Source organism: Micropterus salmoides, unplaced genomic scaffold (genome assembly GCF_014851395.1).
Source record: "Micropterus salmoides isolate LMB-PRFRI ecotype aquatic unplaced genomic scaffold, ASM1485139v1 Ms_hic_scaffold_23, whole genome shotgun sequence".
Taxonomy (NCBI): domain Eukaryota; kingdom Metazoa; phylum Chordata; class Actinopteri; order Centrarchiformes; family Centrarchidae; genus Micropterus; species Micropterus salmoides.
In genome coordinates, this window is record NW_024041484.1 from 21,588,753 (window position 1) to 21,606,445 (window position 17,693).

The 17,693-nt window shown below is 39.3% G+C and overlaps 1 protein-coding gene across 6 annotated transcripts in view; it reads right to left on the minus strand.

The window, feature by feature from the left end:
• The window catches only part of sfmbt2 (Scm like with four mbt domains 2), a 60,062-nt gene that overhangs the window by 40,839 nt on the left and 1,530 nt on the right, over positions 1 to 17,693 (minus strand). For 3 of the 6 annotated variants that reach the window (XM_038738325.1, XM_038738326.1, XM_038738321.1), the window contains exons 1-3: positions 13,480 to 13,667; positions 6,228 to 6,398; positions 4,665 to 4,759 (exon numbers count right to left, since the gene is read on the minus strand). In XM_038738325.1, the coding sequence (XP_038594253.1) occupies positions 4,665 to 4,759; positions 6,228 to 6,318 (186 nt within the window). In that variant the 5' untranslated portion in view covers positions 6,319 to 6,398; positions 13,480 to 13,667. Of the gene's footprint in view, positions 1 to 4,664; positions 4,760 to 6,227; positions 6,399 to 13,479; positions 13,668 to 17,693 lie in introns of those variants that run through there. The other 3 variants (XM_038738322.1, XM_038738323.1, XM_038738324.1) reach the window with 2 other exon arrangements.

Below are 17,693 nucleotides of genomic sequence, written 5' to 3' on the forward strand. Positions count from 1 at the left end.
CAGGCCCAAGAGAAATCACTGTTTCAATTTGTCCAGGCAGAGAGAGAGAGCGAGAGAGAGCGAGAGAGAGCGAGAGAGAGAGAGAGCGATGAGGGCTGCACTTTACTGAATCACATTTTTCTGGGGAATTCATGGTCTATTTCCCAGTGACTCAATCCACTTACTAACAAGGCAATTTAGCTTCCCAAGAGACCTCAGCAGCTCAAATCACCACACAGACAGTTTGTCCGACATCGGGACTTGCTCATAAATCCACATATTCTAATCTTGCCCTTATTACACTCATCGCTCCGAGTGATGTAAGGAGCTGAAACACAGACACACTTCTTTAAATCTTAAATTACCAGCAGGCACGTCTCCACCTTTGCAGACCGTCCTGCCGGCAGCCCGAGTACTTGTGAGCCTCAGCGGAGCAGACAGCTGTTCCGTCGGTCAAACACAGAGTCAGCTGAGGTGGATAAAGACCTCGCATCCAGGATCAACTGCGCTCGCCCATCTGGCCCTCTACTGTGATGTAACATGCAAAGCCTTGTAATTGTTTGGTAACTGGATGAGTTTGAGGGGGATTGCAAGATAAATTACGTCAAGTGTATGCGGACATGTCAGGAACTTTTATAACTGTATGCTAAAACGCCATGAAAGTCTTTATGTTTCCAATCTTTTGCGTCACTTCAAGAACAGGAAAAGCAGAAGTTACCATAGATGTTGAAACTGATTTGACATTCAGATGTTACTCAGAATGGATCAACCTCAGTAATTAAGGATTGTTTACACATAAACAGCAGGGCTCTACAATATTTGAGTAATATTAATGATTGATGTGTGAACACAGTGAAATCCTGAAAACTGGCACGAGTAAACAGAGCTGTTATAAAAAGGCACTGCAGCAGTTCATTAACACTTAAAGCTGTTCTGTGAACACAAAGTGAACCAAGATTATGCTTTACTTCATTCAATCAATCAAACTTAATTCATACATCACCTTTCATACAGGTTAGACTTGCTTGACAGGTGACTGACAAGCTAATAATAAGACCACTATAAACAGTAAACAGTGACAAATGCTCAAGAAAAAACAGTCAACCCACTCCAGTTGTAGCAGAGAAACAAACAACTCTTCAAGATACTGCAAAACAATACTTTACTTGATATCTTGTTGCTGAGTCTTTTCTACAAACAAACATTATTTTATTCCGCAAAAGTCAAAATTCCCAAATGCACTGCTGTGTAACATTTCGTTTAATCCCTGTAAAATCCAGTTTCCCTTAAAAATAATCTTACTCCACACTGTCTGACAGTCTCATATTTTTTTGCGTGTTCCAAACCTTCATTTAAGATATATGAGCTTTAACTCATCAAATACACACATTTCTCCAAATTTACATATTTGGCCACTTTGGAAGTGTTGGAATCTCAAATACAATTTGTAATAAAGCTCTGAGTTTAATCATTGTTTATAATAACTGGCCCACTGAGCAGCAGCGAGACGACAAGATATTCAGATTTTTAGTCATATGGGTCAAGCTCCAAAAACTTTGGATCCTACCCCTTCCCTTAAACCTTCCAAAACTGTAAAGTGCCTTTCATTAATCACTCCCTGACTGATAAACACCCACCTATTTCAAACTCCACGCACCCCGTTTGCAGTGCAGGCGTTTTGTTAAACATTTGTACTCTACAAACCCAAGCTGGAATAACTCAAATCATGTTTTACTTGAGTAAGAGACACTGTTTTCACAAGTTTATTAATTTATGTCAACTGACTTTGACATAAAATTGGTTGTGTTCCCCTTAAAAAACAACAGTATAATAACTTTGCTGAATAGTGTGTGGAATTACAAAAAACAACAACTTTTAACTTAACTAACTTTTGTATATTTCTATGTACATGCAGCAACCATGCAGTCCAAAACAAATTTCCTTTCGAGGACAATAAAGTATACTACTACTACTACTACTACTACTACTAAATGAGAAAATATAATAACAAAACTAAAATGCCCACTTTTTGTACTTTATGGTTTGACTGGTGCTAAAAAGATACTACTTTACCACTTAACTTTGTTGTTTTCGGTACAATTTGGCATGAAAAGTAGGAACAAAATGAGTCAAATTCACATCTGGCCATAGTAAATATATTCAATCCACTTTAGCTTTGCCTTGGAAAGTAAATTCATCATCATTTGGCCCCCCCAGCACTTCTGCTGAGCTTAGCATTAGCATGAGTAACAACGACATTTACTGGAAAAAACAATTAGTTGATTCAGTTTTATTTTTGGAAAACTCTTTTAATTCCGTTTCTCTGTACCCGCATGTCTTGTTCACACACAACAGCTATCAGTTCAATCAAATCAGATATTGCATAGGAACTAAAACAAGTGAAGATACAGAGATAGATCCCTACCAGGCTGCAGCAGCAGCAGCAGCAGGCAGAGATTAAGCAGGTGAGTTTGACATGTTAAACAGGCCGCCCAGTTGGTGATGGCAACATGCAGCTCAACTGACCTTTCAGCTGACCTGGACTATGATTGTCTGAACTACCTCAGCAGGCTGTGCTTCAGTTCCCTTTGGTATCAGATATGAGTTTCAGCCTAGTGAATCAGAGCAAAACCCAGCTGGCCTGCAGTCATTGCCAAAAAAGTACCTTTTGCCTTACATGCCACATCCTGACTCTCCATAAGCGTTTTCCACAGTCTGTGTTGCATCAATCCTGATCATGTAGATTACATTTTAAACAAGGTGTGCCTAATTTCTCTTAAATCTGATGATTCAGTTTTCTAGGGAACTTTAACTGTTAGCTGTGTCCTGACTCAGGTATCAGGAGATAAATCTCAGACCCCCAACAGAACAGACATGGCTAACACATACTGTAATTTTCCACTTTTCTACACAGACTTTGGTGCGATTCTGCATCACAATTGATGATTTTAAACACTTTTTGGCACTTTGTATTGACCAAATAAATGAATCATTGAGAGCTGTAATTAAAAATTAGCAAAATTAGCCATTGAAGTTTTTGTTTTACACATGAAGAGTTTGGTCTCATGTAGGGTTGTGGCTACCACTGAGGACATGTCCTTTGTTTTTTGTTTTTTTAGCAAAGTGGGGGGTGTTTCTATAAAAACATTTGAGGCTGAATCTAGTAATTCAGGAACTACTGTTGTATTTTCCCACCTGGATTCAGTTTTAATCTTCCTAGCAGTGTGGAGAGGGCTTTAAAACATCTTTTCAACTTTCATGTTGGGATAATAAATAAAATGAAAATGCTTAAAGAGGTTATGCTTTTTGGCTTTTCCCCTCTCCTTTATTGTGTGATACAGTACATCTATTTTGTGCATGCAATAGGTTTGCAAAGTGAAAAAGCCCAAAGTCCACCCCAAAGAGAGTTCCCATCTCCCACAGAAAACACTGCTCTGAACTACCTGAAAACAACTCGATTGTAGTCCAGCTTTTACTCCTGTAAACTATCTGCACCAATTTGTAACACGTATCATAATGTTCCCCAGCAGCTAGCAAGCCCTCAAAAACACAAGTAGAGAAACACACTGAGCTGCAGCACACACAGTGACGTCTCCCTCCCCACCTACATTAGAGACCGGTGCACAATTAAAACGTGACGTATGAAATATGCATTTGTTACAAATTAATAACTTACCACTCTGCTCCAGACTAGGTTGCAAAGCTGGTTTTGGTTGTTCTGCCTGTGTTTCGGGATCAGAACATGTGCGACTGAACTGACGCCACGTTACCGGCTGAAGCAGCTTTGTATTAGACCACACTACCTTGCTTGTCAAGATCCACCCTACTCTGCTTTTGATTGTTTAGTAGTCCTTACCTAGGTACTGTGCATGTGTGTTTCCCAGCAAAGTTCTTATAGAAGTGAGATGCCACCCTCGGTAGCTAAAGAGTTAAACATACAGGGTGGAAAGAGGCGCTGCAGCAATGTGCAGTATGACAAAAAAATTTTTAAATGAAACCATGTAAACCTATTCTGGTACAACTCTTAGATAAAATTATGAACCTGAAAATTTGCATAATATGACCTCTTTAATTCTGCAGAATTTTTCTATTAATTTCCAAATAAGTTCCCTGGAAAGAGCTTCATAATATAACAGACACAGTCTTGTGACAGTTATCTTAGTTGAGTTGACTTTATAAGAGGTTGTTGATGTTTATAATGATTTCAACCATATCACCCAGCCCAATTTGAGAGCAAGGAAACAGGAGAGACTGGAGATGAAGAAATTAAAATATGTGCCTCAGAAAGTAATTTACTAGGCTTTTGCTTCACTATAAGATTCACATTTTGCATTTCTGTCACTATTAATTTTGTGAAAATTTCTAAAATTACCTTCCTGAAAAGCAAACATTAAACAATGTGGATCTTACTTGTATCCATTGTATAGCTTTCTTTTGTGCTCCAGTAATTACCCTCAATTGTGTTTTCAAAAATTGAAAAAGTCGTTAAACAACTTGTGCGTCATAAGGGAACAAAGCCAATGAGGGCACTTGAACAGCATTAGCGCGGTGATGCCAAGGCCTGGCTCTCTCCAATATGTCGTTAAAGGATTTCTGCATATGGTACTTATCTATGAGGCTGTATTTAAAGGATCACCGAGGGATGGGATTAAAGTGCGAGGTGAAGATCATACGCAGTCACTCACATGTTTGAAGGTGGTGTGAGGGGCGGCGTTAGCCCCCGTCTCCTCCATGTACTCCTCCCAGTTAAACTCTGCCTCTTCTTCCATGAAATCTGCATCTGAATAAACAAACGTCATCACCCGTCAGTCATCAGCAATAAAAACAGCCGCCTTGTCTTGAGGCTAAACATGCAATTTATTTATGGAGACGTAATTAAATACACTGCGTTGATGCTTTGTAAATGCAGCTGATCTTGCCAAAACACACCAGGAAATTATCTGGAGTACGTGTTTGTGTGCACAGCATGTTGCAGTATTATGTCATGGAATTATTGTTTGTCCTGAAGGTGAGAATTGTTCACTTTGCCGGTGAGAAACTGATACATTTGAGGTCTGAGGAGTGAACCTGCTCTGTCTAATGAGAGGGGACGGTAGGAAGCTGATGTTTTGATGGATTGTAAAGTCTGCCAGGTACTTCTCATACACACACACACTTGTTAACAAACACCAAATGACACATTTTGTGTCAAAAATCACACTGTTTCTTCTCAGAATCAAACCACAGTCTCACACTCACACTGCTAGAATCAGCACAATTTGCTTTTTCACTTAAAGAATGATTAATTAACTTAAGTTTTTACTAAATTTGACACCCATTATGAGACCATGAGCTTCCTAGCTAGAGTAGATAGCAATAGTTACAGTGTTTGCCACAGGTCTGATGGTACTGACTGAAACTCAAGCAACAATTCACAATTCCATATGTGGAAATTCTCCTGCCAGCTAGCAATCACATACTGTACAGAAATAAAGAAATAAAACTGTCTCCTGTCTATGTCTTAACACTAAATTCTAAAAAAAAAAAACAGGCCTCACGTGGAGATCACAGCTAACTCACTGGCTTCCTGTTTCTAAGTGTAATTGTGCATGATGGGAACTGTAGCGCCAAAACTCAAAACAGCCCATATGGAAGTAAAAGAAAATCACTTTTTAAACTTTTTTCCTGCTTTTCATTTTACAGTGTCAAAAATATTTGACAGAACTAAAGCTCAGAATGTCGCATCATCATGGCCGCTATATCTCTGGAGAACTGAAGTGCAACACACATTGGCACTGTCACGCAGCATGACCCCCATTAATCAATGCCTGCAACAAACTCTGAGCACGTCATACAGACAAACAGAAGAAGTAGTCAGTTGCTGGGATGTGCTGATCCACAGAGTGAATGTAATAAAAATCCTGACTGTCTGGACAAGACTGGAGACTCGAGTCGAGTCGACGCTGGGGTTTTGGCCAGTAGCATATCCCGACTCCCAACTACGGGTGCAGGTGTTCTGGTGTGTAACATATACACTGCCAGTGTGTGTTTTCTTGACACTCTCTTCTGTCTATTCATATATAGATATTTGCTGGGTGTTAAAAAACATTTGAAGAAATCCAAACCTTTTCTATTTGTCTTTCATAAAAATGTTCCATTAACATGCATGCTAAATAATGTCATTTGTCAGTAATCTATGTCTACCATACCAATCTGTCGATCTGATGATCTTCATTAAACCGCCCTGGTCACAAGATGAACCTCCTTACCTGTGTTCACCTCTTCTTCTTTCCCATTGGTCGGATAGTGTGACTTCACTGCAGTGAGGGCCAACGGCTGCTCCTGTGTGCGAGACTGCATCCTGCACCTCCTGGTGAGCAGTAACCTTTGACCTAATGTGTGTCAGTTCTTCACTGCATCTCTCACTTTCCTTGACTGCCCTGGTACAGAAAAGATAAATTTTCACATTAACTCGAGTTACCAGATAATGTCCGCTGTTGACAAACAATCCATGGCATTTGGAGAGAAACAGTACAATTTGGTTCCCTTACAGTAACAAAGATTGAAACTAAAGACAGTTCATAAAAGCTTTGACATTTGGCTCAAATAAACACCCGTTATTTGGTAAGAATTTCCTTGGAAAGCTAATCTGGCAGACAGGAAATGATGCACTTTGCATTTCCAGTTTCTTTAGAATAAACAACAGAAGAAGTGGGTGGATTACATGAACACCGACAGCCACTGTGGCTGAATGGGCAAAAAAAGAGAAGAATGCCTGTTCCAGAAATTTAAAATTTAAAATTTAACAAATGTCCTCAGGAAACATCTGATTTCTGAAGTCCAGAGCAAACACACTCTGCAGCAAGAAACACTTATCAGCCAAAGCAGAGGCAAAGTTTAAGAAAAGAAACAAAACAAAACGCAACGATTTTGCAGTTTTCAACCCTCAAACTAATTTTCAGCATCATTAAAGCCGAGCAGAAAGCCTGTGATTCTGTGTAATTGCAGCCTCTGCCGCTTCAGCCTGTGTTCTGTAATATCATGTTATGCATATTGTCTGTCGGCTGCCTGTATTTGCATGCCACAGCAAAACTCCACCAGATAACCAGTCAGAGGCAAACAAAGTAGAAAAACTGGAATAACACGAGGGACTCGGCAAATTAGTGCGTGGAGAGAGAATAATACAGAACTGAGGAATAATGGGTCTGTAGCTTAATATGGAAGGTGAAAGAGGAAATATGGCCGTGAATATGTATTTATACAAGAGGGACTTGAGCTGTCTAATGATGGGCTATAGTCACACAATTAAACACAATCAGTTTGACTAATGAGGTCATTAGTTAAGATTATTAATATATCAATTAGCAAATCTTTCTTTGTCAAAAATTTCCCTTGCTTTCTTTCAAGTACAATTCTTTTGTCTACAGAGCAGTTTTGGTTTGTGATTGCTCCAAATGAATCCGTTTCTGCTACAGCCGATACAACACTAACCTCAGCCTGCTGTGTGTGTGTCCTGCAGTGCAGAGGTGAAGTTTCTTCTCTGATTGTGACAGCTTGAGCAGTTTCCCTACTTTTTTCAACAACAATTCAGAGGGTTTCTGTTTTCCCCCCCAGCACTGCAACGTTACTGTGACGCAAACATACAATGTGATCAATCAATCAATCACCTGCTGAGCTGAATCAGACAGATTGTGATCATGCATCCCATCTTGTTATCAATGTAGTTACAAAATGACTGTTTAAACAGTAAACAACATAAAGGTGCATACGTGACGCACTCTAGTTCAGGCAGGGCGGGTTGCCTCTATTACTCAAATACATGTGGAAAACCCTGATATGAAATCCTGAAAGTGATTTTCTCCACTAAAATTCTCAGATTGTTTCATTGAGTAAAATCTTTCACTAAAAGATTAGTGAATTGTAAGCGGAAAGCATATTTAACAATGCTTTTCTTCTTTCCTAACCTATTCAGCTTCTCATGGCTCCTCAGGTTTATCTTGTGACCCACTTGAGCGGCCCCCAGGAGTCACTCTTTAAGAGAATTTGTGTATTATTGTTAAGTATTTTGGATGCATTTTTTATTCAACAGCGGAGAGAAAAACGGGGAATGACATCCAACAAAAGCTGGATTGGAACTGGGGATGTTTTCATTATTGATTAATCTGCAGACCATTTTCTCGATTAAGTGATTAATCATTTGATCTACAAAATAGTCTGAAAATAGTGAATGTTATTGATGTCATCAAATGTCTTGTTTTATCCCAAAACAGTCGAAAAACTGAGGATATTCACTTTACAATGATATTAAACAGAGACAACAAGCAAATCCTCACATTGGAGATGCTGCTGCTGGAGAATCTTTGCTTAAAAGACAGCGAATCAATTAATTCATCCATCCATCCATTATAAGATAAGAAAACTTTATTGTCCATTAAATCTACCTAAAATGTAAATGTTTCTTCTGCATCAACACAGTAAAAAGCAGAGTATAAGACAGACAAACAATACACAGATCTATAACCTTTTATCCTTAAGAGGGTCATGACTAATCACTATTCAAGTTGAACTCAGTACACTTAACCACTAGGCCACCAGATACCACAGCACTTCTGTGTTTCTGCACTTCCCTGTACTGCATCATTAAAGTTTAATAAATGAGCCTAACAAAAATGAAGACCACACATGGAAACTATTAGTCTTGGGCTTGTGTCATAATCCTACAAAGTATGTAAAGGTGCATTATAAAAAAAACAAACAATTTTAATAAATAAAACTCAAGTCTTTTAAGACAAAAAATGCACAAAACACAAACAAATATCGATCTAAAACTGGCTTATATCTGAATAATCAACACAACAATACGGGAGAATAATCATCTTCACAACAACAGATTCTGTTTGTCACTTGCCTGGTGGTTGTCTTAAGTCATGCAGTCACATCACCGGTGACTCACTCGCTGACTTCCACCCACTTTCATCAACCTTGCAATTAACACAGAGGCATGCTGCCTTCACACATCGATCCTCAATCAAGCCAAAAACAACTCCAGGATCAGGTTGTAGCTCTCAACTTCAAATGGATAATTCAATATCCAAAAGAGCAGGAAATATCCTCATTCTGTGATTGGGCATGCCACCCATCCTGAGATGTTCCCAGGCAGAAAAAAAAACAGAAATAACATGAAAAATGTGAGAATCCAATCCCTCCTCCGATGAAAATAGATCAAAGTATCCAAAAGACCCTTGAAATCCTGAGAAAACGAAAACACAGACTTCGCTCAAGATGTTGTTTGAGCTGAGTGTATTTACAGAACTGTGAGCCTACAAAGGCTGTGACAGTCTCCACAACCACCCGAGTGTGTGTACCACCACCCCCACCACACAGACCCCTGACGTCCCACAGTGGCTCCAGCAAACATCCATTGCGTAAACAACAAGCTGAGCTAATTTGGCTCACATGACGCCGTTCGCTGCCCTTCTCCTCCCTCACAGCCTGTCAGTGTTCCTTGCCTAAGTGCTCTACAATCTTCAGCAGCATTGACACATCACTGTCATCAGCATGCAGTCCTCCACACCGCTCATTCAAACTCATTAAAGTGCACTCAGACCGCGGTATCAAAAAGTACGAGGAGTATTTCACAGCAGCTCTTGAATCTGGTTTTTCCCTCAAACTTCCCCTTACGTGGCAGTTTTTTTCACATTATGTATCACATCGATGTTCTACATCTGCCTGTTCCAACAAGCTATTCAAAGACTGGGTGACAAGTTAAAACCCAACATGAAAAGAAATGATATTTTGAGACGATGAGTAAATGAATCAATCAGCCGATCAGTAGAAAAAGTTTTTTTATCAAGTACAAATGTCAAAGCATTCGATGGTTCCAGCTTCTCAAATGCAACAATTTGCTGTTTTTCTTTCCGTTTTATCATTGTAAATTTAATATTTTTAGGGTTTTTGATTATTGATCACATAAGAAAAGCATTTTTGAAGCTCTGGGAAAGTTTTGCACTATTTTCTGGCAAAAATATAAATCAACAGATAAATTAAGAATGCAAATGATGGTTAATAGCAGCCATATTGGGAGTTGTGGCCATACAGTCAGTGCAGCTCTTACATACATTTTTTTGTTTTGACTCTACACTCTTGCACATTGGATTTTAAATGGAAGAAAATAGACTATGTGTTTAAAGTGCGGACTTTCAGCTTTAATTTGAGGGTTTTAACAACCACATCAGATGAGAAGTGTAGGAGCTGTAGCCCTATCATTGTCCTCCTGTGCTGTCCAGAAACTGGAGGAAATATGTTTTTAAAAAAGGGGGCTGCTGGTCCTACAGTGATTACTCAATACAGATGTGAACACCCTCAAAATCTTAAACTTGAAAGTTGTTTCATTTCAAATCCAATGTGCTGGATGGAGTTCAGAGTAAAAAAAAACAGGAAATTCGTCATAGTTCAAATACTTATGGACTGCATTGCTCATCATTTCCCCAAAATTCACCCTGACACATTTATTTTCCTTACAAACTTTTGGATGTTCTCTGGAATTTAAAAGGTCACATATTTTACTCTTATCACATTAATATTGTTCCCTGAGGTCTTAAAGAATGTTCTTATTTCAATACACAAAGCCAACCACACACATTTATGTGCACAGGCATTAAAAATATATTCTTTCTCCCAATATGGGGCATATAAAATACATTTTCTGTAGGTGTGAACAGTTTGAACACAGGTTTGTAAAGGTGGATCCAGCAGGATTAAAGAAGTTATGACTATCACAAAGCAAGATAATTGAAACCTTACTGCTAAATCCCCCACCCTCTTGTAACAAAAACTGACATGCTATAATGAATCATAGCCAGAAAATAACATTAAAAAGTCCACTTTTACAGTCTTCTGCTTCCTGGTCCCTCGCTGGTTAAAACAACTTTTATAAACCCCAGAGACAGAAAACCATCCACAGGCTTTTGTTCAGAAAGTGGCTGTCAATGTCAACATTTTCACTCTTTCACTCTTTCAACAAGCCGAATCCGTGGAGCAGTTCTTCATTGGAGTTCAGCATTTGTACTTGATGAAGCTTACTGGCCTGCAGCGTCCCGGAGGAAACAGCCCAGATTGGACACCAGGGGATTAAGCAGGTCTGGGAGAGTTAATCCCAGACGCAGGACATTTGTGCCCCCATGGTCTCAGATTGAGAAGAGGGTTTTTTTATTGATTAGCCCCTGGTGGGGCGTTGGGCATCCACATGTTGTCCCCCTGCCTTCCCCTAAACCCACCCATGCCAAAGATTTAATGGGGGATTTAGGAGATTAACTACCATTGCATGGGCTTGGGTTTTATTGCATTACTCGCTATTAGGTTCTCCTCTTTTAGACCCATCCAAGAGTTGTTCCCTCAGCAGAAGGCCTTGATATAACAATTTATCCCCCGTTCCTTCCTCTTGATTCCTACAGTTTTAAACATAAATGTGTACACTATGCAGCCTGTGTGTTTCATGCCCAATTGCAAAAGCCCGTGATCTACACAGAGACCAGCTAACTATAAAATGATGGACTGCAAACAACAAACAACTGCTCATGGTGGACCACAAAAAACAGGAGAAGGAAATAGTTCAGCAGCCAGGAGGGGGAACTCCCTCTGCCCTGGAGCTTAGTTATTTCAACATCAATGACTGGAAACAACTTCTACACAACACACATTTACACAAGATGTTCTACACAACCTGCAGCTTTGAGACTTTTTTGTCTTCTAAAAACAGGGGAGGACAAATCTGACAGTCCTCCCCTTATTTAAACACAGGCTGAAAGTTTGCAGCAGAAGGAAATAAGGGATTCTGACATTATTTCCAGTAAAGTGACATTCTCTTTCTGCTTATCTCTCCTATCTTTTATGTAGAAGTGCTTACTGATTGTCTTTCTGAAGAAACATTCACAAGAAGATTAGCATACAATGCCTTATCAAAAACCGCTAAATGATTTTTAAAAAACGGCCATTGGGTGGTTATTGCAAAAAAAAAGCCAACAGTCCAAACCATCAGTAATGTGCAGCAGGACAACAGGAGAAACTGGATTATAGCCTATGTTTTGCCTTTATCGCAGCGCTTTCGTTTTATCCTTAAAAGTGCTCATTTTGTCGGCACGGGTTCTTTATCCACACGACTGCGCTCACCCTTCTCCAATCGCAGCTCTATGGAAAAAATATCTTTGGAGCTACAAGAACTCTAAATCCATGATTTATTCATGGCACACGAAAGTCTATCGTCGGGTCCACAACGTGCAGTCTTTATTGTTTCTGTTCATTATGGTGACGAATTTAATCTGGAGGAGAAATCCTCGAATAATGCAAAGCTGTAAACCCCGGATTTACAGACCGCCCGCAAAAGAGAAATAATTAAACAGATATACGTGGTTTAATCCAATTATCTGCTTAATCATTGCAAATTTAACCATAGATAAACAATAAAAATATCTCGTCCGACTGTGCAATCAACAACATTATCTAAGATTGCATGCAAAAGGCGGAATTAAATCATCCTCCTGTCGGTTTTATCTGTTAAAACGATATTAATCTTATATAATGTGATCTAAAAACAAACGTATCGTATGAGCTACAGCATTTTTGAATAAAAGTGAAAGAGGAAACGTTAAGTGCACATAAGGAAGATGAGGTTGTGAGGGGTGTAGCCGACCAGCAGGCTGGCTGGCACTCTGGTCATGTACTTTGCACACTCAAAACTGCAGCGGAAAAAAACTCCCACGGAATTGCCAAATGCACACTTTGAATTTAATTGATTAAACCTCGTGTATGTCCATCAAAAGAAACTGAACCGGGCGCGTTATCTGCCATCATTTTATTTTTTCCTCGTTCAAAGATTTTAAGGCACAGTTTTCCCCCCTGAACACCATAACCCGCCATGTTGAAAGTGGTTTGACATTTTGGCAGTGTCCGGTATTTTCCGATGGCTTTTAGGCACCTTAGGCTGACGAAAAAAATCCCACATGACTCATCTATAGGCAAATGACTGCAATAAGTAATTTCTAGCGTTAATCTACAAAACAACTTTGTGTTCTCTAACTAAATTGCGTCGTGGTCTTTAAAACACAACATTAAAACACCTTGAAATAACGTTTCAACTGCGCTTCTGTGGGTTTTCCCGTGCAGATTATTAAAAATCACCTTATTTACTAAACAGTAAAATACATGACAGACGTAAACAGTGAGGGAAAACAGCACAATAAACCCTATTACCACGAGTGCCACGAGACAGCGTCCTCTCTGCCGGTGAAAGCTGTTAATTACAGCGCGTGAGAGACACTTTGAACAACTTGGGCTCGTGAACGAATGCTCGCGACTATTCTCTCGTTTCTACAGACACCGCCTCGGGAGCACTTCGGGGTTTTTTTAACGAAGGAGGGGAAAAATAACTCTCCCTGTGTTTATTTCGTCGACAAAACGAAAATAACAAAACGAAGCAACCACGGAAAAACCTTCCAGGACCGTCGGAGCCGTCACCTGTCTTACCTGTCCAAGTTTTTTTTTGTCGCCTCTCCTTCTGGAGACCCCGTCTGCTTTTTTTCTCCCTCTCTCTCTCTCTCTCTCCCTCTCTCTCTTCTCCTCGTTCGCTCGAGCCCGAGCAAAGAAACGCGAGCGACGTCTTTCAGCTGCTGCTGCTGCTGCCCCCGTTCCAATATGGCATCTCCCATCTGCGCATGTCCAACAACATTACAGATATTTTCAAGCCAACTCCTTCATAGACCATTTAGCCCAGTGCAGCAGCAAAAAGTATTTCTTCAGCCTGTTTGTTATAAATAGGGGAACTGAAGTCAAGTCTACGCCTACAAAACCAAACTGCTGAAAACTGTGTTACACAACGAAACATCATTTGTATGCGCATTAGAGCTTATTTTAATGCCAAGGTGCAAACCTAAAATATCTACATTATTATATATAATTTTATAATTTATCATAGTTGATAACTTACATTAAATGTCTTGTTTTGTGTTCACAGGCTGTTATTTGATCCAAGACACATTATTTCTTTAATTGTAGGCGACAGTTGTAGGTATTTTCAGGAAGAGAAACTCTGACCAATAAATTAATTAATAACAATACAAGTGATAATATTTCATGGAAATAATTAGCCTAGTTGACTACAGGAGCAACTCAACCGCCCCCTTTAGTTTTAGCTGCTTCTGTGCATGAATAAGCCTGAAAAGTAAATAATTCCTAATCTCTTATAACCATTTGTCCACTTCATTCTGTTCCTTTGGGCTTTTTTTGTTTTGTTTTGGCAATCACTTTTCTCCAAACAGCTTTTGGGAGATTTTGTTATTTTAATAGAGAGCCATCTCTTATCAAAGTCAACAGTATCCTCTAGTGGTGGGAGCCCATTGCACCACTTTTGATAGGCTGGCAGTCATTCCTTTGGTTCAAAGGTTGGCACGTGTTTCCATAAATACCTCTAAACACGCAGATATTACCGCCACAACAAGAGAGGTGGGGAGATACAATATATGGTGACGTGTTTTTTTGGCATTTAACTGAACTGAGGGTTCAGGGTGGAGAGGACCTACCTACAGCAAGTGAAATCTACATAGCTGAATGATATCACCGCTATAACACGGGGTTTGTTGGGGCAATTTCTCAAGTAGGCTTCAGTGAAATTAAAGCAGCATGCTTATCATTAAGCATGTAAGTTCACTCTTGACCTTTGGGAGCAGTATGTGTATTAACGCAAAGGTCTGGACCTCTGAGTGTTTTGTTACACAGCATATTTTGTTGGGATTACCCAGAAAAATCCCCAAAGTCCCCAAGTTCATGAAATTAAAATGCAATTAAGTTCTCTGGTCACATATGAATAATGTATACACATTAGGGGGAAAATGTGATGCATATTAATATTTGTGCCTATTTCTGTCCGTTTGGCTTCATTTTACGTGACCTGGTACAATATATTGTGAGTATAACATTCACATGGATTCTTAAGTCCATATTTTATAACTGCGTATCAAACTGTGAGAGTCAATAAACAGGCATGGAACAGGATGTTTGACGATGAAGCCTTCATCTTTAAAATGGAAATTCCAGGTATTTCTGATTAAACAGTGGCTTTAAGGCATTTGGTTGTCAACCTGTGGGTTGAAACCCCCCAACGGTCTCCAGAATCTGAGGATCCAGCAGATGATTAAATTGATAAGAAACAAAAAAAAATAATTGGTCCATTGTTTGTTCTTTTTATGTTAAATAGCTACTGGATACCTTCAACTCTTCAAGCTTTCAAATGAAACAATCTGAGAAGGAGCAATCACGAGTAAACTAAGCCAGACATTTGTTTAGCTAATTTTAAGGGACCACAAGTCAAAAAAAGGTTTAAGGCTTAAAACCCAGAACATCACCAGAAATGTCAGGCAGCCTAATAGGCTACAGACTAAGTGTTAAGGCCATTATGACAAAGACTTTCACAATTGTGTCTAACTGCAATAAGATTTTATTTTGAAAACTGTAACAGGAAGTTCAGTGTTGTATTTGCGGTAGAGGATGTGATTCATAAAGAGACAAAAGGACTCGTGAACACAGGACAAGAGGCGCTCGTGCCGAGTGTGATGCTGCTGGATGAACAGATGGTTGGAGCGTGCGCCGTGCGCCATTAATCTGCCAGAGAAGAAGCTTTTCCAAGCGCGCGGGAGAAAGGATTATAAACTCCCCCCTCCCCCCTTTAAAACGCGCACGCACACGCACACACACACACACAGCGGACTTGTGCGTGAATGAGCCCGCAATCCTAAACGATTCAGTTTTCAGAAGCAGGATTTCGTGAATCATCAAAGCATCTTCTGAGCTTTAATTTAGTAAACCGGGAAATTATTAAAACCACCATCTCAAAGCCTAACTCCTTTGTTTTTACAGTCAAATAAAGCAAATTATTTATGTAGGCCTATTTTTTTAGTCTATTTATTAATAGGCCTATTTGAATCCAAAATCGTATAGCCCCCCCCCCCCCTGCACTAAGAGGCCATATAGAGAACAAATGTGCTGTAGGTGTGTAGGTCAGTTCAGTAATGAGGAAGTTTTTTTTTTGTCTTCAAGTTATGTGTTAAACCTTTCTGTCTGAGTTGCAGTATTTGTAATGTTTTTGCTCTTGGCAAAGTGTTTGTTTTGACAAGTTCAATACATACAAACAGTTAGATGTAGGCTATAGGTATAAGTGACATTTCACAGGCATGTGCATTTATTTAGAACTGATTCAGTCTGTGCGTGGAAAAATCCTCTAGGCTACTTTATTTCCAACACTTTTTTATTTTGACAACAATCAGAGCATTTGTACTGATCAATGATATCCTTAATAATTATGTGAGTTTTATATAGGGCTGGCAAATCGTCAAACATCTTATCTCAGATGGAAAGGCTACAAATTAGCTCTGTGCTCACCACTGATGATTCAGTAAGGCTATATAATCCTGTAAAGTCTCTAAATTTGCATAAATCTGATCAAAATTGTAATTAGGAATCCTATAATCTCTACCTCTCAGGGTTATTTACACACATAACATTTTATTTTGAGCATGAAAGAGTTGTAGGCTACCTCAACGACTTAAAGATCTCATTTTATCATATCTTCCAACGAGGAAGTGATTTGCCTCGTGGACTCTCTTAAAGTCTCTTTTAGGCCTCTAAATTGTCTCTGACTGTCGTGCGCACGACGGGACGCACGACCGAGTGCCAAAACAGAAATGCTCTAAAGCGGCCTCGCGCACATTCAAGGAATTCTGCAGCGACATCCTGGCGATCAAATCACCCGAACCACGACCGGAAACTATGAAAATGTTACTTCAAAGTAAAAAGGTTGAAAACGTAGTCAAGAGGGAAACACAATAATGGGGATGGTGCAGGATGAAGAAACTGGCTTTCTTTGGGGTTTTCAAATTTAATTTAAGCAAATCTTATTTAAATAGTCATTAAGTCCTGATGAGATTCTGATGATGGAAAAATCTTTTGTAAGGGAGACCTGGGCTAGACAGCAGCATAAACATGTGCAGACAGAGGTGTGGACTCGATGGATTTGAGTCAGACTCAAGTCACAAATATGATGACTTTAGACTCAAAGAAGACTTGCAACTCCACTTTGACTTTAACACAGATGACTTGTGACTTCACTTGGACTTGGCCCAAATATAAATTATGATTTTTTTAAAAAACTGTGTGCAGCGCATTACATTTCTGTTAATTCATGAAATTATATGAAATTTGTTGTGTGAAACTACGCCTCTGCCTTTTTTATGTACATGTTAAAGCTTTTATTAGTGAAGTGTTTTTTTTTTCATTTTCAACTCTTAAAAATATGAAATGGTATTAAATTTGGCGAAGAGCGCATAAACACTTGTTTAGGACTCGAAACTCAAAGTTTAGGGCCCGAGATTTGACTCGGACTTGCCTGTCTCGACTGGTCTGGACTTGGGACTTGACTTGGTAGCCTACTTGTAAAACAAAGGCTTGGTCCCACCTCTGTGTGCAGACAAAAACAACCAAACAGAAGGCAACATATAAATATAGGACTAAAATCAGACAGTAACCTAATATAACAGGAAAAATAAGTTAAAATGAAATAGGACTCGTTTACCATATACTTTACAATTTGGCCAGAGATATCAGATTCCTAAATTCCTTTTGCAAACTATTTTAAGTGGCTATATACCAGAAAACATGAAGGCTTTCTTTCCCCTCTCTGGCAGTACATT